Here is a 23613-nt window from a genome sequence, read left to right as displayed (position 1 = left end):
CAAGCACGAACTGCCTAAAATTTCTAACCTCTCATACTAAAACACAGTGAACACAGTTTGTGTTCTCTCTGCTATATTCAGAGTCAGGGTCTAGGGACCCAGGCCCAGGGAACTCTCATAGGCAAAAAGACCCGGGCTCCATCCACAGTGAGAATGGGTGTGGCGGGGGGGGAACAGGTGCAGAGAGGATGGTGGCGACTTGTCTTCCACAGCAAGAGAATGATAAACGACTCCAACAACTGAACTGGGGATCAACACCCCCAAATCATGTCATGCAAAAGTGGAAAACCCAATCCTGAATTGCATGCACAGGATAACAACCTGGGAAATGAAAGGCGTTGATGGTAGACCTCTAGTAAGACTCAACCTTCCATCTTTTCATCTACGAAATGACTATTCAGAATATTTTCTTCCAACCCTCGGGGTTTTACGTGAGGCTCAAACATAAGCCAAACAACTAGCAAGCGCATAACTCCTTTCCAGATTAAGGCAAGCGCATAACTCCTTTCCAGATTAAGGCAAGCGCATAACTCCTTTCCAGATTAAGGCAAGCGCATAACTCCTTTCCAGATTAAGGCAAGTGCATAACTCCTTTCCAGATTCCTTCATCAAGGAAAACATGATGTGCTCCAGAAGGGCCAGAGACAAAGGATCTCCATGGACAATTTTAACCTGAAACTTCTTTAGTGCCGATTACTGATCAACGACTGCCCCCCTGGCAGGCAGAGAATGAAGCAGCCGCACATCTGGCTGACCAGAAGTTTAGTTAAGCAGTGATTAACTCTGGCTACGGCAAGGAGCTGGATAAGGAGAAATCACAGCATCCGAATTTCCTCAGAAACCTTTCCCCGATACACACAAAAAGGTTTAGCTTACAACAAAATGAAACAAAAACACGAAAGTCACCAATCTGGAGGAAAGTGAATCTACACGGCCATTGGCAAAGGTCCCTGTTCCACCATGGCCCCAAGCTCCATTTCAAAAAGCCTGACCCCGCCAGACATACGCTCAGCCCCAAGGTGCCCTGGCTTGGTGTAAGGCTTCCTCGGCCTGGCTGAGAAGGGAATCTGCCTACTAACTCCTCTCTGAGCTAGAAACAATGAAACCAAAGAGACAAAACCTGAAAATTCAAGTTAGCACACTGAACTGTTTTCTGCCTTCAAAAACATAGCAACAATCTGAAAATTCAGATTCTATTCAAATTACGAAAGTGTTAACACGAAGCCACTGAACATTAAATACAATCCCACACATACACATGTGACAGGCAGAAACGAAACGTTTCCTAGAGCTGTTTGCAACAGAGTGCAGAAAGCAGAGTAAAACTGACTTCAAAAGCAAAATTTTTACAAGAAGAGGTGACAAACACAAAAGCTAATAAAAGCCATCACAACTTAATTGAAGATGAAGTGTTACTTGATACCTTCTATGCACAGATCATGGTACTTATCCCTAGGTAATTTAATTTTAAAAGTGTCTATGTTTTCTCCTTCCTGCAGTACCCAAGAATAAGTTAAGATGTTAAGATACAAAACACAGCAGCACAGTTAACTGGTAAATACTATCAATAAAGCAATAAGGAGTTTTACTTAAGCTCCTTAAAAAAAAAAAAAAAAAAAGCTGGTAAGCATGCAGACCCTTGTCTCAGAAAATCCGGGTCCTATTATTAGCACAAAGCATAACAGTTATTGAACACCTAAGGTTAATACCATTATATGTGTGTGTGTGCGTGCATGTATGTATACATATATATATGTATATACATATGTGTGGATTACAAATATATATTCTGAATATTAAATTAGAACCCACTGGTATTTTTTTCCCTTTTGACTTAAAACTTGCAACAAAGGGTGATCAATTAAATCAAGGACATGGAAGGCAGAGAAGCAGGTGCAGAGACCCTGGCTGAGTAGGCAGACAGCAAAATGCACCCTCGTCTGCACAGAGGTTTGGGAAACAGGGCTTTTTTACTGAAACCTGATCCTAATTGTTTGCTTTTCTTCAGTGCCTTGTAGGTATACACAGAATTACAGCATTTTACATGCAAAAAAAAAATTATGAAAGTCAATTAGTCTTTATAGAATTCAAATAGTGCTCATAAAACATTTCCTACAGTTGGTTTAAAATACAATTTTGAAAAAATTTACCATTCATTTACCTGGGGGTTGAGGCATTTAAGTCAATCTCAACGAGATTATCTTCAGATCGCTCTCAGACCACACACTATGTAGAGACCTTAATTGTTTTCAATCGGTTTCTAGAGTACAAGGACTTACACAACGTTTGGTGTCCTCCCAACTTGCATTTTTCAAAGTCCTGAATGCATGAGCCGCTTGTCTGCATGTGCGTGCAGAGGCGCCTGCCTACTATCCGGCCCCTCCGCCCCGTGGGAGCAGCACACCTCGCCAGCGACGTGTCCTCGGGGAACTAACCTGCTCTCTCTCGACTCTCCTCTTTTCTTCTTCTGCCCGTCTCCGGTCTTCTTCTTCTTTCCGCCTCCGCTCCAGCTCCTCCAGACGCCGCTTCTCCTCCTGCTCGCGCCTCCGCTGCTCCCGTTCCTGCTGCCTTCGTGCTTCCCGCTCTCGCCTTTGTTGCTACAAAGTGGAGACACAGAACCAACGCCAATGTTCTAGCTTGAGGTCTGGCTCTCCAAAGGGTCCACCTGGCTGACCATCCCCTCATTGATGCCAGTGAGTAGGAGCTCACAGGCCCCAAGATACTGGCCGATGGCGTCCCTGTGACCCCTCGGCCATGGAGCCCAGCTTCCTCCAACCCCCAAGTCATGGGCAGTATGTTTTCACAAATCCTTACAGGTTTTCATTTCCTTCTCATAAAATGAATGATATCATCCCCCCACTATTCAATGTAGCCCAGTAAGAAGGAGACAAGAAACTCTTTAAACTTGAGTATCACTAAGAGAGTTACCCACAGACTTTAAGAAGAGAATGGCAGAAGAGAAAATAACAAGAGACAATAGGGGAAAAGGAAGGTAGTAAAATGAAGCTGGGAAGGGAAAGAAGCATTTCCAAGGACAGAAACAAGAAGCACAAATATCATCACTATTTGCTTTTTGGGTCACACCAGCGATGCTTAGGGGTTACTCCTGGCTCTGCGCTCAGGAATTTCTCCTGGTGGTGCTTGAGGGGTCATATGGGATGCTGGGCATTGAACTCAGCAAACGCCCTACCCACTGTACTATCACTCCATCCCCAAACATCATCACTATTATGAGAACAATAATACACTGCCTCTGAGTCCACGCACATGGAACTGCACTGGGCATTGGATCCCCTTCATCCCATTTTCCTGATTGTATTTCCCCAGAACCACAGAGCTAGCAAGGCCTCGGAGTGGGAGCTTCTTGAAAGCCTGAGCCAGTCACCAGATACAGGCTTCCAGCCCTCCCTGGGGCACAACGCCCCAGGCACTTGCTCCGAGACTCTTTTAGACCCAGGAAGCTCTAAACAGTCATTTCCAAGCCCGGGGCTGAAGGCTGCTGAAAGGCCTGGCGAGATAGCAGTGGGATACGTGGCAGTCAGGAAACCACTGGCCCATCTCACCTAGCTAGCCCCAATCTACCACGAAAGTGCTTCTGTGACTCAGGGGAAAAGATCTGCCGAGCCTGCCAGGAACCTGCAAAGTACCAGCCTCTATTCCTAAACTGACCAATTAGCCCTTAGGGGATGGAGGTGCAGCGAGTCCTGTTTGACAACGCAGTCTCCAGCCACAAGCTGTGGCTGCAAGCCTGAAACTCGGCCAGCACAATGAACGAACTGCCTTTTAAATCCAATTTCACTGACACAAACTTGACTCCAAAAGCCTCATGTGACTAGAGGCTTCTACACATAACCAACAGCACAGCTCTCACCGAGACAACCATCAAGACACTACGGCACAGGAGGTTCAAATAGATACCACAAACTTGAATGTCACACTGAGACCAACTGCTGAACAGAAAGGCCGGAGGTGACTGCGCAGTTTCCCAAGCAATGTGCAGAAATGTCCCGCAGGGGGAGTGACAGGACAGACAAGATCACTTGGCATGTGGCCTTAGGCAGGGAGGATACCGCCTCTCATCAGGGAAGCTGAGTCAGCTCTGGTCCCTTCCCTCTACACGGCTTATTTTGTGTGCTCCCCCTTCGGGGTCAGTGCCAGGACTACCCAGAGTCTAGAAATAATCTTAAAGGAATTTCAGTCCCATTGTTGGGAAACTACAACCTGACCACCAGCAAGTCTCCAGTAAATTCCAACACTTGCCATGCTCTCCTGGGGCTGGAGCGATAGCACAGCGGCAGGGCATTCGCCTTTCACGCGGCTAATCCGTGTTTGATTCCTCCGCCCCTCTCGGAGAGCCCGGCAAGCTACCGAGAGTATCGCATCTCATGGCAGAGCCTGGCAAGCTACCCGTGGCAAATTGGATATGCCAAAAACAGTAACAATAAGTCTCACAATGAGAGACGTTACTGGTGATCAGTGAGCCATGCTTTCCTACAATTCAGTTTCGGCTCGTGGCTTGCCAATTCCAAGCCTTCCTTCCTTCTTTTCAAGTCTCAGAGAAACATCTATCTGTGTGAGAGCAAGCGAAGGAGAGCGAGAGCCTGACCACACTCTGCCGAGGCGTGCACAAGCCTGGGCCAGAGACATAAGGAGCTGTTCTCAAGGGATGAGGTTCTTCTTGGTTAAAAGCTAGCAAAGAGGGACTAGCAGGAGGGCTCGGAGCACAGGAGGGCAAGCCTAGAGGCAGCACAAGGCAGGCATTGAGCCCAGCTCCCCCCTGCCCCCATCCCCAGCAAGGGCAGTGCTCCTATTTCCTTAAGCCACTGGGAAGTGATCACACAGCCTCCTGACCAAGAAAGAGACACACCAGCCACAAGGATTTATCTCCTAGGAACCTGTCAGACTCCCCAGTGTTTCTCTTTGCTCTTTTAAGGTCCTTCGCTCTGCCCACCTCTCTAGGATGTCTGGGAGTCTCTTCAGAGTCTGTAGAAATGAATCCAGTAAATAGGATAAAATAGGACACCTGTTCACTGTGAGAATGTAGCAGCCGTGCATTCTCTTGGCAGAAGAAGAGAGCAAAGACAAGGAAGTTCTGGCGCTCATGCCAACACTGGGGCCTCAACACAAGGCAGGGAAGTACTTAATCCAAAGTACCAAGTGCCACTCAGAGGCTGGACAGGCCTGAGCTGCCACCCTTCCATCCAGTCTCTCTGCGATGGGGAGGCTCTGAAAAGCTGTTAACAGTGCTCACACACAAAAGGGCGGGGCAGGGAGCAGGCCCCAGGCCCGGCTACTTGGTATGTGCAGCCCTGACATTGACAAAAGGGTCAGACTAAGGAGAGGAAACAGAAGTTGCTTTGATTTTTTTTTTTTCTTCAAAGAAAAAGGAAAATTTTGACCTAAAATAAAACCTGATGCCTCATTCTCACTGACACTCGGCACCACATATATGGTCTCCTGAGCGCTGCTAGGAGTAATCCTTGAGCAAAGAACCAGGAGGAAGTCCTAAGCTCCCTGGCTACTCAACAAAACCAAGATGCTATGGAGCATAAAATCATTAGGTGAAAATAACAATGAAGTATTTTTAAATTAGAAATAGAATAAAAATTGGTCTATAAACTTTTATTTGAGAAAACTGGCTAGAGGCAAAGGGGCAACATGCAGCTTGAGCAAATCTCAGGACCCCTCCGGGTTCTGTCATGTCCTCTGAAAACAGTGTCAATCAAAATACTAAGGAGAAAGTGGCACGTAAGCAAGCAGTAGTGTCCTTGCTCCTGCTGCAGAGGACAGTTAACACCCATGTTTTCTCCTACCCGCCCTGGTCGAGTATTTGCAGTCCCCTTCCTGAGAGAGGCACTCTTCTTCTAAAGAGAGACACATTGGGACTGGGGTATAGTTCAGTGTAGAGTGCTCTCTTGCCTGTGTGAGGCCTGGCACTGGTACCTCCTGCACATGTAAACAATGAAGTTTGCAGATCTCAGACCACAATACACAGGATGACTCAGAGACCACCCCATCCAAATTTCTCTTATCAATTTGAGTAACAATCATGTGTTATTACATTAAATTTCAGTGTCTGTATCAGGGTTCTGATGCTGTCTGAGATTCTCTTTTTGGTGTGAAAGACAAAGATGAGACAGCAAGTGTGCGCATGAAAACAGAAACTATTATTAATAAGAAATGAGAAATTGGGAAGTGTTAAAAAACAAGAAAAGTCAGGAAAAGGCAAAAAGACTCAAGCCCCCAGTGAAGTAAAAGAAAACTAAGTGTTTCTGTGAATCACAAACTGGAAAGTCGTGACAACACCCCTATCACCGGGGTCAACAGTATGTAAAAGGAGAGGAGTAACGGGAAATTACTCCCTTTCAACTCCTTGCAGTACATAACCATGTCAACTCCTTGCAGTACACAAACAATTCCAAGAACAAAAGGTGATAAAATGGTAGCTGTTTTACCTCTAATATGCTTCTCTTCATCCCTACTCTGAAATGTACCCGAAGTCAAGGTATCTTCCTGTAGACTAGCTTAAGTTGCCGGGAAACATGACCACGAAAGCTTGGAGGCAGACACCCAAAGGGGCAGGGCATGAAGTAAAGCCTGAGCTGGCCCCACCCTCCCTCAGGTGCCCAGCTGTGGAAACAGTCTGCGTGACTGGCATGATGCTAGCTTGGGCCCCTCCCGCCAGGCATCCAACACAGGGTTCTCAGTCTGTTCAGGCTCATTTTTTAAACCGCACTGAATGCCTGACACAAATGAAGCTGTACAGCCGGCCACGAGGGAAGCTCCGCCTCAGAGCAACAGAACAATTTCTCCACCTGTCGGGAGGCCAACCGATGTGAAGAGACCCGAGCGAAAGACCACCTGAGACCTGCATTCCTACCTCTTCCAGCCGCCGCCTCTGCTCTTTCTGCTGCTCGATCCGCTTCTGTCTCTCTGCCAGGAGCTGCCTTTTATACTCTTCCTGCTCCCGGAGCTGCTGTTCCTGCAGCAACTGCTGTCTCCGAAGGGCCTCGGAACGTTCCTTGTTCTCCTGCTGCAGCCTTAGGAAGTCCCGCCGCAGGGTGGACTCACCGGGCACGTTGACGATGGAGCTGCAGGGAGATGGGGCATTCAGGAAGCGTTGGGAGCAGAGGGCCAGTCCCTGTCCACACTCATCGCCCTCCTGGTCCAGTTCCTCCCAGGCTGCGGGGGCCACTGAGAGCACTCAGCCCCTGTATTCAACTGCACAGCCTCTTCTTTGCTCCACTTCAAAACCATCTCAAAAATTTGGTCCTGGCTCTCTGTTCACCGAGGCTAGTGTCTACTTAGGGTTCTCACATCACCCAAACTGCAAGAGAGATAGAAGGCTGAAACTGTCTTCTTCCACTGCACAAGTGACTGCTGAACTCCCACAGCAAAAGCAACACCCCGTTCCACCTGTGGGGGTGGAAATACCACAAAGCTCACCTTTCCAGCTAGCTCCCCAAGTCTCTCACTACATTTCCTCCCACCTCTTTCAGTCCAATCCAGTCCCATGACCTGGCCACTGCAAGACAAGTGAAACTGTGTCATCCACAGCTGGTCTTACTTCTCAAACACCGACTACCACAGGAATAATAAATCTCTGTAAATTGGCTCTTATTCTACCATTCTACCATGCTGCATCTAAGCACAATGATACTGTTCAAATTCCTCTAAAATATTTAGTCTCAAAATGGAGTCACATCTTCTCTTCCGTTAGAGGAAAACAGAACCCTAACTTTCATCCTAGATCCCCTTTATGTTGTCCAATGTACGTTCCCTGTTCCTGGGTCCCCACTGGCCTCAGAACACACACATCTTCTCTTCCCACCCACTTCGGCTCAGTTGACCATGTGCAGCTGGATTTGCTAGGAAAGAGCAATTTTATGTTATGAAATTCCTCTTCTCCCCAATTCATCAGTTACAACTGCATTTCAGTTGCCAACTGCTTACTATGCTACTCAGTGGACCTTGGGAAAAGGAACTGGATGGAAACGCAGGCTGAGTGTGGACAGGAAATGCCGGTGGCCTCCCTTGTGGAAAGGTCAGGGCTGGCTACCACCAGCAGGATGAGTCCTTCCTTGCAGGATGGCTCTGGCCATCAAAGGACATTGATCATCTCTGCCTCCTGGTACAATAAGTGCCAGCTTAAGCTCCCCCACCCTGGGTGACTTCCCTACCCCCCACCACACCCTCATCCCTGACATTTCCCCATGAGTATGGGAAGAGAAACAACACAACCAGAGTAAAGAGAACCTAGAGGGCACAGTTTCCAGAAGCCTTTCTAGGAGCAGAGAAAAGTGAAAGGTATGGAGGTGCTTTCCAACTGCCTGAAGATTCCTCCATGTTCAGAGAGATCTGGCATGGAAGGGATACCGGCGGGGAGGCAGGAGCAGACACAGTACCTCGGTTCTCCCTCCTGTTCAGGCACTTCCTCCTCTTCCTCCTCACTTCCACTATACTCATACTCCGTTTCATCTGGAAAGAGAGAACAAGAGAACAGATCAGAAGCCGTGACGTGCGCATATGCTGGCAAGTCTTCCCGAGCACTGACTGGAAGAAAGTAAGCAACATATTTCTTATAGAAAAGAACAAAGCATGCACGGATAAAAAGCTTCGGGGGTGACAAAGCTTATCCCCCCCCAAATTTCTACCATAAACAATGGCAACCTACTGACCAGTTCTTGCCCAGTGGAAGAACAAGTTGGCTGGCCTTTAGGTGGTGTTCTGGAGTGGGGAGTGGGCTCCAGGGCTGGGAGCTCGTGGCACAGCACAGTAATGAGGACATCAGCACACTCAGAATCATGGCGCCGAGACTCAAAGGAAAGAGCTCTGGCTGCCCAAATTAACTAAGGCAACTGAAAGAATTTATTCAGCTAGTTTTAGCACATGGGATCCACTTAAAATGCAGCAGAAAGAAAGGTTTGCTGAACTGGCCAAAAGAAAAAAAAATCAAAAAATAAAGCACTGAGTAATTACAACTAAAAAAAAGAATCGAAAAAGTTCCCACAAATTATTATTAAAAAAAATAGCACAATCAGAGACAAACTAAGGAAACAACAAATAAAGAAAGAAAGAAAGAGAGAGAGAAAGAAAGAGAGAAGGAAAGAAAGACAAAAGCTGCTTTGCCCAACATGGATCACTTCTTTCTACTTCCACAGGCTTCACACTGTTTCTCCAACAGCCATTTTATTAGTTCCTTCACTCAATGTCACTGCCTCACTCTCAGTGAGCACTTACACTTCCGAGGACCATAAAAGTCAAAAAGGTTAAAGCAGATTTCCAAAACAAAGTCTCTTTACAAATGAAAAATATGTGTCAAACTTTTCTTGAACATACATATGTTGAAAATTCGTTTCCAGGTAAGAAAAATGGTCTTAAGATCCTAAAATATGACTCAGAACAAATTTATCCACATAGATCCAGACAAATGTTAGTTCTTCACTATGTAAAACACAGACATATAATTTTTTTGTTTGCTTTTGGAACACATCCCATAGTGCTCAGGGTTGACTCTTGACACTGCACAAAATAATCACTCCTGTTGTAATGGGAAGGACCATAGGGGATACGAGGGATTAACCCGAGTCAGCTGCAAGCAAGGCAAGCACCCTACCCACTGTACAATCTCTCAGGCTCCAAAGCCATAAGATTTTTTTAAAAAAGTATGAACTAGCATCGAGGTAAATTTCAACCTAAATAATCTTTGGAAGCCTTTAGGTAGTGTTGCTTTGAATTTTGCACTCACTATAAATTAGGCTAGGAGTTTTAGAAATGAGAATGTAAAGGGAAAAAGAGGCTGCGTGATCAACAGGTGAGAAAGGATAGGCCAAAATGCTCCAGTTTCCCATCTGCAAAATCAGATGACATGGAAGATAGCCATTCTGGCCAAGTGCTCAGCAAATGTCTGAGGTTCAACATATCCTCCAGTCACTGTTAGTTATAAAGAAAGCAAATCTGACTTGCAAATGACTTCTCAGTGAAAAGGTCTAAACTTGTCCTCAAGCTGTACTGCACTATGCTGCAAACACATAGGTTAATGGACAGAGCTGACTATATAATGATTAAACATATTGGAGGGCAAACACAGTTATTATAGATATCAATAATGATTTGTTCCAAATGCCAATGCTATTTAACACATACATGTGTATTTAAATTGCTCAAAGCTTGCCTCCAAAGATAGTCAACTCCATATTACCTTAAACCTGTTCTTTTTCCATGTCTTTTTGATCTTCATATTTTAATGTTAAAAAAAATAGTAATAAGAATGGGCTGTTAAGGCTCTGTAAAGGACCACTAAGAATTCACCAGAGAGCCCCACCAGACCTCGAGGTCCAGAGCAGAACTGTGACTTAAGATGGTCAAACACCTTCAACAGCACCTTGCTAGGCAGAGGAGACACAGAGTTTCTGGCAGGTGAACATAGATTCAAAATAAATAAATACAAGACCAGGATCCAAAAGAAACCTTAAACAATTAACCCTAAGAGCAGATTTTGCTGTGTAGTCGGAGCAGTGAGCCACGTGTCACCCTAGCATAAACTAGTAGGAACCAGTTTCCTGAGCAGAAAAGTAGCACGATGAAGACATGGATATGATGCACACAGATGATGCCCCTTAAACCCCCAGTGACATACTTCAGAACATGACACTGATTATGACATGCAAAGCAAAACAGCAAAGATTTATTCTGGCGGAGGGATGGGAAAAGCATCCCTGTAATGCTGATCGGATCCCGCCTGTTCAAATGGTGTCAGCTCTCGGCAACCTCCCACAAAGCTCCCCGAAGCTCCCGGCCACTCCCGGGACTAGCAGACACCAGTCCAATCTCAGAGCAGACAAGCCCCACAAGCATGCAAGGGGGCACTCTACAGTAGTTGACAAAAATGAGAAAAGCACACTTAAAAAAAAAAAAGATGAATACAGGCGTAATACCTTTCTCTCCTCTCTTCTTTCTGGTCCGGTCTATATGGTCCTTAAGCTGGATTCTAACTTGCCTTTCATTTGGCTGATCCCTTATAAAAGGGTGTTTCAAAAGCTGCTCTGTGGAGGGCCGCTGCATATAATTCTTCACCAGGCATCCTTCTATAAAACTAAAAAATTTCTTTGACCTATAAAATAAAATAAATAAAGTTAAATAAATAAAATGAAGATAAACCAAAATCCTATTGTGAAGAGCAAAGCTCCAAAACACCAGTGATTTATAAACCTAAAAAACGAACAAAAAGAGCTCCAGAATTCACTGTGAACATTCTGCAAATACAAAGAAACAGAAACAAAAGGAACATAGAGAGGAATTTGGGACCCTTTGAGGTTCAAGAGCATTTCTCAAACGCAGTTTTTAGAGTTTTACTTTTGACAACATACCGCAGATACCTAGAAGGAAGTCAGATTTGCATGACGTGAGTTTAAATCTAATGTCGCTGGCTGTGCTTCTAGTCAGCATGGAGAAGGGAAGGGGGCAGGAGGGGAGATTCTGGCTAAATAAAGGCCTTCAGAGAAATGCCTGGAAGCCTGAAGACAATGCCTGATATAACTGCAAGAAAAGGACCGAATGCTGGAAGCTCTTCAATCATCAATACCTCTAAAGTATTACTTCAGGGTTTTAGAGAGTTTCATTCATTGGTTCTCTTGTGCACCAGAAGTTAGGAGATAGGAATGACAGTTGTGAGGGGTTGATGGCTCAGTTCCTGATAATCACCCCGCCAGACACTTGTATTTATGCTCATTTTCCATGCATATTTCATGACTCCCATCTCTCACCTTGGCTCTCAGAGACTCTACTCAGAAAACCCACCCTCCTCAGCTAAGGGCTTTTTAGTCCTACTCTTACACAGCCGAGTGAGGACCTTTATTTCTGGGATTAGAAGCAGTTCACAGAACTCGTCCTCTTTCCTCCCCACCCCTTTCTCCCTGTCTTTCATTCCCCCTGTCTTTCTCTCTTTCTCCCTGTCTTTCTTTCTTTCCTGTCTTCCTTCCTGTCTTCCTTCCTTCCTTCCTTCCTTCCTTCCTTCCTTCCTTCCTTCCTTCCTTCCTTCCTCCCTCCCTCCCTCCCTCTTTCTTTCTTTCTTTCTTTCTTTCTTTCTTTCTTTCTTTCTTTCTTTCTTTCTTTCTTTCTTTCTTTCTTCTTTCTTTTCTTTCTCTCTTGTTCTTTCTTTCTTTCTAAATGTAGAAGTACTGCTATTTATTCAGCCACTGATTAAGCTGATTGAATTGGGCATGAACTCCACATTAATTCTTTTTATTCAGAATGTTAATTTTATATTATTATTATTATCATCATCATTATTATTAACCACCGTGAGATACAGTTACAAAGCTTTCCTGTTTGAGTTTCATTCATACAATGATCGATCACCCAACCCTCCAGCAGTGCACGTCTTCTACCACCAAGAACCCCAGTATCCCCCCATCCCACCCCTCCCCCTGCTTCTATGGCAGACAATCTCCCCCATACTCTCTTTTGTATTGCTTGTTATAAATAGCATAAGATGTCACATGGCCGCAAGAGTGGCCACATGTTCCTGGAATTTCAAAATTCTAGATAATTATGGCCTGGAGAAATCTCTGCAGCAAGCTGCCGGGTTCAGAGAGTCTTTTGTGTGTCTCTGCATCATGGACACCAAGGAGCTTAAGTAGCAGCCAGAGGCAGTTTGTGGGCGTGACCTCCAGGGTCCCGTGGGCACAGGGGCATGAGAAGAACTCGTCCTCTTTCTACCAATCCTGCTAATTTGAACCACTTCAAAGCATACTGGTCAGGAACTGGTTGTTACTTTTCTATTTCTCAACAGTGCCTGATACTGAGAAGAGCAGATCATTAAGTAATAAATTTTTGTTGAATGAATGAGTTATTCCTTCTTTTAAAATGTGGTTCAGAAAATTAGTTCAGTCCTTTCCAATTTACCGCTTTTCAGGATTATTTCTCCTGTCTTATACGATTCAACAGATATTTATCAATAGTTACATGTGTTTATGTTGGTTGTATTGTATGTACAGGAAAAAATAGAAGAAATTTATATGTACACAATAGTAGCTGTAAAGCAAAACTTTAAGAAGCATAAAAAGAAAAATTAAAAATTCCTAAGCCTCAAATATTTTATATTTTCAAGGTGGAAGAAAGAGAACATCATTTCAGACTAACAGAATGAACATGAACAAAGGTGGGAAGGCATGAAGGATTCATGATCTGCTTTCTAATTATTTTCTAAAAAGTACAAAATAATGGGAAAATAGGTCAGGGTTAGCTCAGAGCTGGACTCTGAAAACAAAGAAATGGATGCTTACTGTGTGGTCAGTTAGGAACCCAGAAGAAGGCACAGTGGCAACGGGGCTTGATCAACAGACTCCCTAACCCCACAACCCACAAGGACCACCCGGGAGTCTATTCAAAACACCAACCCACTGGTAAAACCACAGCCTCACCCAGGAACCCTTAAGCTGGAACCTGAATGGAAAAAAAAGCCAAAGGAATGTCGATTCACTCTATCATGTGAAGATTAAAATCTGAAAACTGGTCATTTTTCAAGTATCCAGTTCTGCTGTAACTTACTCATCAACGTTGGGAAGCCACTTTGCCCAAACCATAGATTTATATCAGAGCACCTGAAGGAGGTTTTCTGTTTGTCTGCTTTGGTGGAGGACAGGGTGGGAGTATGAGCTGGTGGGTCAACACGTGGTATTCAGGGATTACTCCTGGCTCTGTGCTCAGGGATGGGGGTGAAGGGGGTTCTGGGGAACCATAAGAGGTGCCAGGAACTGAAACTGAGTTGGCGGCATTCAAGGAAAGCACCCTTCCCACTATACTATCTCTCCTGCCCCAGGAGTTTTATGTCTGCCATCACCACCCTTCCTGGCCACCCCCACCCTCACACACACACTTTAATATTTAAACACTATGGTTTCATGTCTGTTATCATTTTGATCCTTCAGAGTATTTGACTTAAATGAGAACAATGACAGATATGGATGCAAATGCATCTAATCCAGTTTAGAGAAACTGTGGTGTAAGAACATAAGAAGTAATAGGCATCTACAACTATTTACATCACCATATGCAGAGAGGTTAAGCCCACACTGCATGGTATGAACAATCAAGAGTGGGATCAGGCATCCAGACTTATAAATTGTGAAGTGCCCTGAAAACACAGCAATTATTCAGCAATCGTTTCAGGAGACTCCCTTCAATAAAACCAGAGAGAGCAAAAATGGGTAATTATTATTAGCATGAGCTGCATTAAGTATTTTCATAGTACTGCATAGTTTACACTGCGGTATGTCCACTTTGCATCTGGCTTCCCTAGGGCTGAATCCTCACGGATGTCTAGAATTACAATCATTTTAATAAGAGAGGAGGACAACTGGGACTTCAATCCTTGAAGCTGCATAACCATAAAGGGTTTCTCCCCACATTGGTAAGTAGAACTAGAGAACTCTGTTCTCTAAAAGTGAATGTGATTAAAGACAATAAAGAATAATGAGAAAAATCCTGGCTGCAGGGGAGAGAAGGGAGAAAAATATAAGGTGAAAAGTGTTATGGAAAGGCTAGTGAGATATGGAAAAGTATGAGAGTACCAAGAATGAAAGTGCACCTGTGTGCATGCATACATCCATAGATAGGAAAAAAAAAAAAAACTAAAACTAAAGGTCAGCAAAAGATGAAACCAAGAAGGAAAGGACACAGCTTTAATCGGAAAGAAGATTAAAGTACAGAGAAAAGTTTAAAATAGAAACATCTGGCTTATTTAGAATCAGACTGAAGAAACAATCTGGACTGGAAACCCTGTGAGAATAGTTTCAAAAAGCAAAACTACAAGACATTAATTAATTGAGGCATTAATGAGACAGATAAGCACAGGAAAACAGAGGAAGAAGAAGAGGAGGAATCACCCACATATGCGAGGAGCTTTGGAGCAGACAAGAATAAATAAGAAAGAACTCCAAGGGGGAAAAATGTTCAACAGAGAAAAGTGGGCAAAATTCTCAGGCTAAAACTACTATTTCCCATAAAGATTTAAAAAAAAAAAAAAAAAAACAAGCCAGCATTTCCCAACCTAGCTGCAATTCTTGAAGCTTTCTTCAGTGGAGGTGAATGACCTCCTTTCATGGATTACTGAAGTGTGCTGAGCAAAAGTGTGAGAGCTATAAGGGAAAAGACAGGTATGAGGAAAAAAGGAAAAGGGCCATTATTTTAATGTGTCCGTCTAGGATGAAAAAAGGGCACGGTCAACTGAAAAGTTTTAAAATAATTAGAGAAAATACCTTTTTAATAACCTTAATAACAGTAAAATCTATTTTAATGTCACATTTCACTGGGGGAACTACTAGTCTATAAAGTTTTGTTGGCAAAACAAAGATATTCAGAAATATTACACTTATATGCTTTTGTCTTTAGCCATGTTATAGTAAGTACTTACTTAATATGGTGAGTTACCATATTTTCCAACTAAAAATATAATTTTTCAAATAGAAATCAGTGCACTTTTTCATGTAAACTGAGTTATCTCTGGTGTCCTAGATGATCAACACAGGTTGCTAATTGGTAGCTTTGGCACATATTCATATTTTACTGCTGTACCAAATGTACCTTAGTGCATTTTATATTCTTAATGAACTATTCCTTTACTTCATACTCAATCTTTCTTTACTTATCCTTATTTTCTTACATTCCAAAGAAAACCTCACATATTAATCACATAAAATCTACATTACATAAAACTCTCAGACACAAGATCTAGTTCCAATACCAATATGGCTTCTCTTTTTCTTCCATTACTTTTCCAATTTCTTTTTTGAAACACAACAAAGATAATTGCTTTGAAATCCCGTTGCTCTACTACAGGCTACAGGTTTGGCAAAGTAAACACAAATTATGAAACTTTCAGGGCCCTTCTGAGGAACAAGTAGCACTCTAGATATACTGAGTTATTCATTCAACAAACATTGGCTTGAGTCCTAACGGCTGCCTAGTCGCCTTTTTCATGTTCTCATCTTTACTACATAGTCATATTTTACTTAATCTAATCTACCAAATGTCATAAAGTACTTATGGTAGGTCCAAAGATTTGGCTAAGATATTATGGAAGAAAAAACTGAATTAGGATTTCCCTTAGGTTAGCAGAGGTTAATGTACTAGGATTTCCCTTAGGTTAGCAGAGGTTAATGTACTATGAGTTATCCACATATATTCCTCTACTTAGGAATATGGGTAAGATACATCTCTCAACCTGTATTAATTTGGGGGACAAGTGAATGACTCAATCACTAGTCAAATGATCTGTAAGCAAAAGTGAGAGTTTAAAAAAAAAACCTTTCAGACTGTTAACTTCAAAAATTATTCTGCAAAATGAATAAGTTTTCTCTTCTGCTGCTACAAACCGGTCAGTTTGCACTATACATTATACTATCTAGAAAATAGCCACAGATCAACTATGCTAGATCTAACAACCTATTATCAAGTCAGATTTCCAACAGACTCCCCAAGCCATGCAGAAACTGAAGTGCTATAATTCATGTGCAGGAACAATGTGGAAGAACTGCAAACAAGGAGAAATTACTTTCAACACGAGAATCTGATCAAGTCCGTGGAACTCTTACTCTATCAGATTGAGTACATGGAGGAAAGAGGGCATGGGGGATTTAGGAATATCTGGCACTGATATATATGGACACATCCAAAGAGGATGAAATGCACTGCAGATAGCTAACAGTGTGAATAAACATTGCTGGAAACGTGAGCACTTACACCTTCCAAAGCCCAGTAAGAAAACTGCCAGGAAACACCTCCAGGAGAACTGAATTCAAGAGTGTCTTCTTACTGAGATTTTCTAAGCATAAATGGGATAGCCCTGAGAGTTTCTGAACTTCCTCCCCACGCCCCCAAAAAAGTATCAATTGATGGTTAGTAAAAGTAACTAAATGCCTTCGAGATAATTTACATAATTTGTGAGGCCTGGGGGGAAAGGAAATATAAAAACTTTCATGAAATTAAGAATTTAGGATTGGAGAGACAGCACAGGGATGAAGGTGCTTCCCCTGCACACAGCCAATGTCAGTTCAATCCCAGGCACCAAATATGGTCCCCTCCAGTCCACCAGGAATGATTCCCTGAGCACAGAGCAGGAGTAAGCCCTGAGCAGTGCTGGCAGTGACCTTAAAAAAAATAGAAAAAAATAAACACACACACAAAAAAGAATTTAAAAATGGGCAGTCAGAGAAGTAGGTAGTCAAAGAGGTAGTAGGGAAGGCATTTGCTTGTGGTTCAAATATGACTGATTGTTGTGCACAGCCAGGAGTCACTCCTGCACAGAGTCGGGAATAGGTCCAAGCACTGCCAGGTGTGGTGCCACTGCCAAATGAAAAGATGGCTTCCGTAGAGTACCAAGCCAAGGGTAGACTCCTCCTAAGAAAAGACTCCTACGGCCCTGTAGGTCATGAACTCACCATGAAAACATGTATGTAAACCTCAGGGACCAGTTTGGTGGGCAGGAAAATAAGGATCTAACTGGAAGGCAATTAATGGTAATGTAGATCACTGGAAGCTGCTCAAAACCCTCAATGAACAGTCTTTGTTAAATTCTTTGGCAAGTCACTAGATAGGTCCAATGCAGCCACCAATACGAAAGCCAACATATAAACCTGAATGTAACCACTACTTCAAGAAAACACTTCTGACCCGTGTGTGCGCGCATGTGTGCACACAATACGTGCATGTCCTCCAGTACATGGGAAGAAATCCCACTTCTTTAATATGCGGAAAATGAGAAGCAATGGCTGCAGGTATAAAATAGAACCTGTAATTTCAAAACTGTAAAAAGTCTCCTATTTTTATTTGTCTCTTGTTGCCACAGGGTGACAGGGACAGTGCCCAGACCTCGGACACTCTTGAGCCAGATCTGAACCCTGCATGTGGAGTTTTACATGAAATCACTCTGTTGACTGATGTACTTTGAAACTGGTGTTTCAGGGCACTGGATTTTTATAGTCTTTGGGAATCAGAATGATCAGGGTTTTGTTTAAGAACAAAAGTAGAAAGAAACGGACTTTTTTTTTAAAGAGAGAAAGATAAAGGAGAACAACAAAACCATATAGCGCTTACCATTTTTTGGACTTCAGCCGGGGAGGAGGGTTTCTGGGAATGAGAAACAGTGCTCTCATTGGATGCATGTCACAGAGAGCTGGGGAGAGGAGACGGTGTTCAGTATGGCACTTTTTTTTCTTTTAAATTCATTCTTGATTTCTAGGGCTCACTTGTAACACCAAATGCTCTGTCCCACCAGTTGATTGATATATATTCCTAAGTATGTGGTTATAAACCCTGGAGGATTGAATACCTTGAATTCTCCATTTAAACAAAGCAAAATATAAGGAGGACAAGTGCAATAAGAAGAATACACCATTGTAAGTGGACACTGGGACGGTTTCATAAGCAAAAGATAAATGTTGCTACAAAGTCTAAAAAGTTTAAATTTCCAAACTATTTATAAGAATGCAATGAGATTTGTTGTGGTGCGGAATAAACTAGACACTATTTCTAAAGGCCCTCTAAACAGAGGGAGGGGGGTTAGGCCCTGCCTGAAATACTCTGTGTTCACTGTTCTAGTTGCTAATACTACGGAGTAAAAATATGAAAATAAAATGGAATTCATGCTGCACAATTACTGTTGTTTTCCTGCCACGTATCCAATAAACGCATATTTGGTGCACACACACAAATAACTTGTCACAACAGGCAGTGTATATGTTTGTGTGTTCATTTGGCTTCACAAGACTTTGACAGGGCAGCTGGGAAGTAAGAAAGGGAAAGACAGCAACACTACTCCCACTGCGAGCGAAAGCAGAGACAGGATCAGCAATGCCTCCCTGCCTCAGCTCCTCAGAGGGAAGCACACAGGCAATGTGGTGTCCAAAACAAACATCTATTCCCGTCGTACAAATCTGGCTGGTGGCAGACTGTTTTCATTCATTCAACAAATATTTATTCAGCAACTATGCACCATACAATCTTTGTATAGACCTTGTTTTTCCCCAGTTGGGGTCAAGCAGAGCAAAAATGCTATTGTGTCCTTTGTTCTCTGCAATTCTATCCCTGTCCCTGATCAAAACTCAATTTTATAGAATGTGACTAACCCAAAGTAGGAGAAACACATAATAGGTTTAGACTTTATGACTTTTTATCAAAAAAAAAAAAAAACATGACAGTAAAGTATCACATATTTGGGTCCGCTGTACTGAATACTCCCTACAATATAAACAGGAAAATTAAGGCCTGTTATCTAATTTCAGTAAATCATATAACTCAAAACAACTTCCATGAAAGAAATGTAGCCAACAGACCTTACAGAGATCTTCAAATATAAATGAACTGGAATCATTCCTCCCGCATCAAAAACGGCGCTGCACTTATCATTCCTCTAGCTAAATGTCCCAGCAGGAATGACTTCAATGCACCAGGCTGCAAGGTTCTGCAGCCCCGAAACTCAGTTTAGGTGGCACATAACAGTCTAAGTTACATAAAGGAGAGAATATTACTCACGGGGGGCGCCTTCTGCCATCTCAATAGCTGTGATGCCACAAGACCAAAGGTCGCTCTGCAAGAAAGAAAACAAAGCGGTGTATTAGCTATAAAGTCAGGAACTCACCAAAGCTGGTTACTCGCAAAAATGAAATACAGGCATTCTTTGAGAACAAACAAGAGGAGGAATCTGGTGGGTTTATAAAGCAACACAGATGCATTTGTCAGAATGTCTTCAAAATGAACGAATTAGTGACTTCAGATAAATAGGTATGTTCACCGGAACCATTGTTATCTATGCATGAAATAACATTTCTTAAAAAGTCATTTTCCAAGACCCCCATCCCCACCCCCAGTCATTCAATATTTAGAGATCTGGACCAGATTTGCCTTCATTTTTGTTTCATTTATCTCAAATTCAACTAAAACACCAAAAGTTTTTGGCTCCAAAGCACTTTTTATACAAGGTCTTTAGCTGAGCTAGCAAAATCTATGGCGATTCACTAATTTAGATTAGAGAATCGCCATAGATTTTATGGCAATTACTGCTGACTCACGCTGACTCATGCTTCACTTTATCCTCAAACTTATCAGGACCTAACTATATAAACCGTCTTTCTGAAAAAGAAGCTCTTCCATTCAAGGCCCATGAAACAGAAATGCTTCAGGTCTGAATTTTAACTTTGTTTCTACTGAAATCAGAACTTACATTTTTGTACTGAAAAATGCATGCCTGAGGGCAAGCATTTATGCTCATTATTTCGCATTCTCATTATGATGACTGGAATATGGTAGGCACAGAACTAGCCAATGATGAAAGCTCGTGAATTAGTATTTTAGTTACAAAATTTCAAAAAGTAGTAACAGGCAAGTAATGAAAAGTCTACTCTTATGAGCTTTTCCCCCCACCCCCTTTTTGAGCACACCCAGCGATGCTCAGGGGTACTCCTGGCTTTGCACTCAGGAATTACTCCTGGTGGTACTTGGGGGACCATATGGGATGCAGAAGGGTGAGCAGAAGGGTGAGCATAAGGCAAACACCCTACCTGCTGTACTAATGCTCTGACCCCACTCTTATGAGCTTTATCATGTTTATGCTATTCTAATCCAACCAAAGCATTACAGTAGCTATTTAAAGTTTCCCTAAATAATCTAAAATGACACTATAGAATTCAGACACATATACTTATTTGAATGCAACAAGAAAAGATAAACAACTTTTGTTTTTAAGGCATCTTCTTTATGGGATAAAGGAGAGGATTGCCACCTTAACCCATCAGCCAATCTTACCAACACTGGAGTTGGGCATGTGGACGTTCCCAGTGTGGGGCCATACGAGCCACACTCACCCACATGCGATGATGCACTAAGGTTGTTTTAATACTAATTGAGCCTGTCCATTTATATGAACAACTAAATGATACTACAAAGAAGGTAAAGTTAAAATTTAAAAAATGGCTAAGACAAGTCTAGAGACTGGAACACTGCCTCTTCAGCAACTCAGGATCTAATAAGAAAAAGGGTAGGCTGGGGGTGGGAAGTGGAGTTATTCTTAGTATTTCGTCATACAGAGAATAGTGGTTTGTAAAAGTAAACCAGCTGGGTCTACTTAAAAGACTTTGTGTTAAGGAGCTAGTTTAAATTAAGCGTGATGACAATGGGGGTACACTAGAAAACATTTTCAAAATATCTGCAGATATTTACTAAAGAGTAAAGTCATGAGTCCAGATGTAGCTCCCCAAGAGCTGTGGGTATACTGAAAGCAGCAGATCACATTCTAGAAAAGAGGTCATGCAAATTATTACAACACACCCCCAATTTGAAAAAACAGAAACAGAAAAAAAATGAGAAAAAAAAACCCACCAAAACCCCAAACCACATCATCTCCATGGCATCCTGGTGCATGTGTCTCTGTGACAGGGCATGTGCTGTTCTTGTACAGAAGACAGTCAGAGGCAGGGGTGTGCAACGCCCCTTCCCTCGAGGTGTCAAGGAGACCTTACCCTGTAATCATAGGTGGCATCAGGGTTCTCATCACAGGCGATCACCTCTGGAGCCATCCAGTACGGGGTGCCTATGAAGGTATTTCTCCTTCCAACTGTCCTGTCCAGCTGAGCACTTACGCCAAAGTCAACTGCAGAAGGGTGACAGAGTAGAACACAATCACCAAACATATGGAACAGGCCAACAAAAAGGGGAGTTGAGAGGAAGATAGTGGGGCTGGAGGCCGACCATCCCCCTTAGCTACTCCAGCAGTCATCACCAGAGCAATTCCAAGAAGATTCAGGGTCTCCACTGACTGCAGACAACACAGTAGGCAGCTGGCAGAGTCAGAGCTGAGAACTGACCAAGAGCTACAGACGTACAATGCTTAAGTGGCAGGGACAACAGAACCTAAGAAACCCATGTCCTTTGGAAGAATCCACCACTGAATTCAAGTTAACCCAGGCAAACGACAAACACACCAGGTACTGGAGACTCGTGCTGATTTGTCACAGTGACGCCTACCCTCACCCAAGGGGATGATGAGTGCCTGAGAAGGAAGCTCCAGGGTGAGGGGTAGAGCCGGCAGGAAAAAAGCCAACATGGGCACCACCAAGACTGGAGCACAAGGTGGGAGCATAGTGGTAAAAGCACGTGGTGGGCTATGGTGGTGGGAGCACATGATAGGAATAGGGTGCAGAAGGGGCAGGGGCGGGGATGGCAGTAAGCTCTGCCGGCCAACACCTGGTGTGTGCAGGGCCCACTCAGGAAACCATCCAGCTCGGAGCTGGGCTCACACACTGGAAGCCCCCCTGAGACAAGGATGGCTTGTCCTTCTGCAGTGTGTGGCTACTGAGAGAGCAGCAGCAGCAACTGGTCACCAAGTGACTACATGGACAACTCCAGCACTGGCCACGGGGCCAGTGCGGAGAAAGTACACGTTTATGCACCCATCATGGACTAATCCAAGGGCCTCCTCTCTGAACCACTTCCCCCAAATCACTAACTATTCCACTAGTACATGCAGGCACTACTCAAGAAAGCAATCAAAACTTTATTTTAAAAACAGACAGAGCTACATTGACAGGGAATGTTGAAAGGGAAAAAAGATTCTTATTAGCACAAAGAATATATACGCTTTATGATGCCTTAGCAGCAAACAGGGCTGGAGCGATAGCACAGCGGTAGGTAGGGTGTTTGCCTTGCATGCAGCCAACCTAGGTTCAATGCATCCGTCCCTCTCGGAGAGCCCGGCATGCTACCAAGAGTATCCCGCCCGCATGGCAGAGCCTGGCAAGCTACCCGTGGCATTTTCGATATGCCAAAAAACAGTAACAAGTCTCACGATGGAGACGTTACTGGTGCCCGCTCAAGCAAATCAATGAACAAGGAGATGACAGTGCTACTTGCTACTAGTAGCAAACAATGTCACTGTAGCACTGTAGCACTGTTGTCCCGTTCTTCACTGATTTGCTCTAGCGGACACCAGTAACGTCTCCATCATGAGACTTATTGTTACTGTTTTTGGCATATCGAATACGCCACGGGTTGCTTGCCAGGCTCTGCCATGCGGGCGGGATACGCTTGGCAGCTTGCCGGGCTCTCCGAGAGGGATGGAGGAATCGAACCTGGTTCAGCCGCATGCAAGGCAAACGTCCTACCTGCTATGCTATCGCTCCAGTCCGGCAAACAATGGCAAATCCACTTAAAACACTGACAGTTCTCCAGGATGGCACTGTGGCTAAGCAGAAGCACTAGAGCTTTGCTTGTATAAATAAGACCAGGCCCAAAGTAGGTGTCCCCACCACACACCTGACAAACAACTATTACATGAAAAGCAGGATGGAAATAAGTTTCAGTCAAGACAAGAAGAAAAGGAAATATAGAATAATTCCAGACAGACTTACTGAGCACCTACTGCATTCAGCGCACTATGCTAGGTGCTGGGAGGGCACCGGGGAAAACAGTCTGAGTTACTGCGCCCTTACACTGCATTCAAGCAGAGGAGGAAGGAATTTCCATAGGCAGGTATCTTAAATCATATGCTGTGATCAGTACTCGAGAAGGAACAAGAACTGGAACCCAATAGAGATGCAAGGGCGAGGCTAGGCCTCTGTG

At 43.6% G+C, this 23613-nt stretch overlaps 1 protein-coding gene across 37 annotated transcripts in view; it reads right to left on the bottom strand.

Annotated features, from left to right (window-relative positions):
- Positions 1-23613, bottom strand: part of MAP4K4 (mitogen-activated protein kinase kinase kinase kinase 4) — a 141093-nt gene that overhangs the window by 32119 nt on the left and 85361 nt on the right. For 36 of the 37 annotated variants that reach the window (XM_055123254.1, XM_055123244.1, XM_055123278.1 and 33 more), the window contains exons 7-13: positions 21516-21646; positions 19534-19588; positions 18097-18175; positions 10938-11113; positions 8406-8478; positions 6881-7091; positions 2436-2597 (exon numbers count right to left, since the gene is read on the bottom strand). In XM_055123254.1, coding sequence (XP_054979229.1) covers positions 2436-2597; positions 6881-7091; positions 8406-8478; positions 10938-11113; positions 18097-18175; positions 19534-19588; positions 21516-21646 — 887 coding nt within the window. Of the gene's footprint in view, positions 1-2435; positions 2598-6880; positions 7092-8405; positions 8479-10937; positions 11114-18096; positions 18176-19533; positions 19589-21515; positions 21647-23613 lie in introns of those variants that run through there. The other variant, XM_055123273.1, reaches the window with a different exon arrangement.

The sequence above is a fragment of the Sorex araneus genome, chromosome X, assembly GCF_027595985.1.
Source record: "Sorex araneus isolate mSorAra2 chromosome X, mSorAra2.pri, whole genome shotgun sequence".
Classification (NCBI taxonomy): Eukaryota; Metazoa; Chordata; class Mammalia; order Eulipotyphla; family Soricidae; genus Sorex; species Sorex araneus.
The sequence above is the reverse complement of the archived record's forward strand: the minus strand, read 5'-3'. Positions and strand labels throughout refer to the sequence as shown.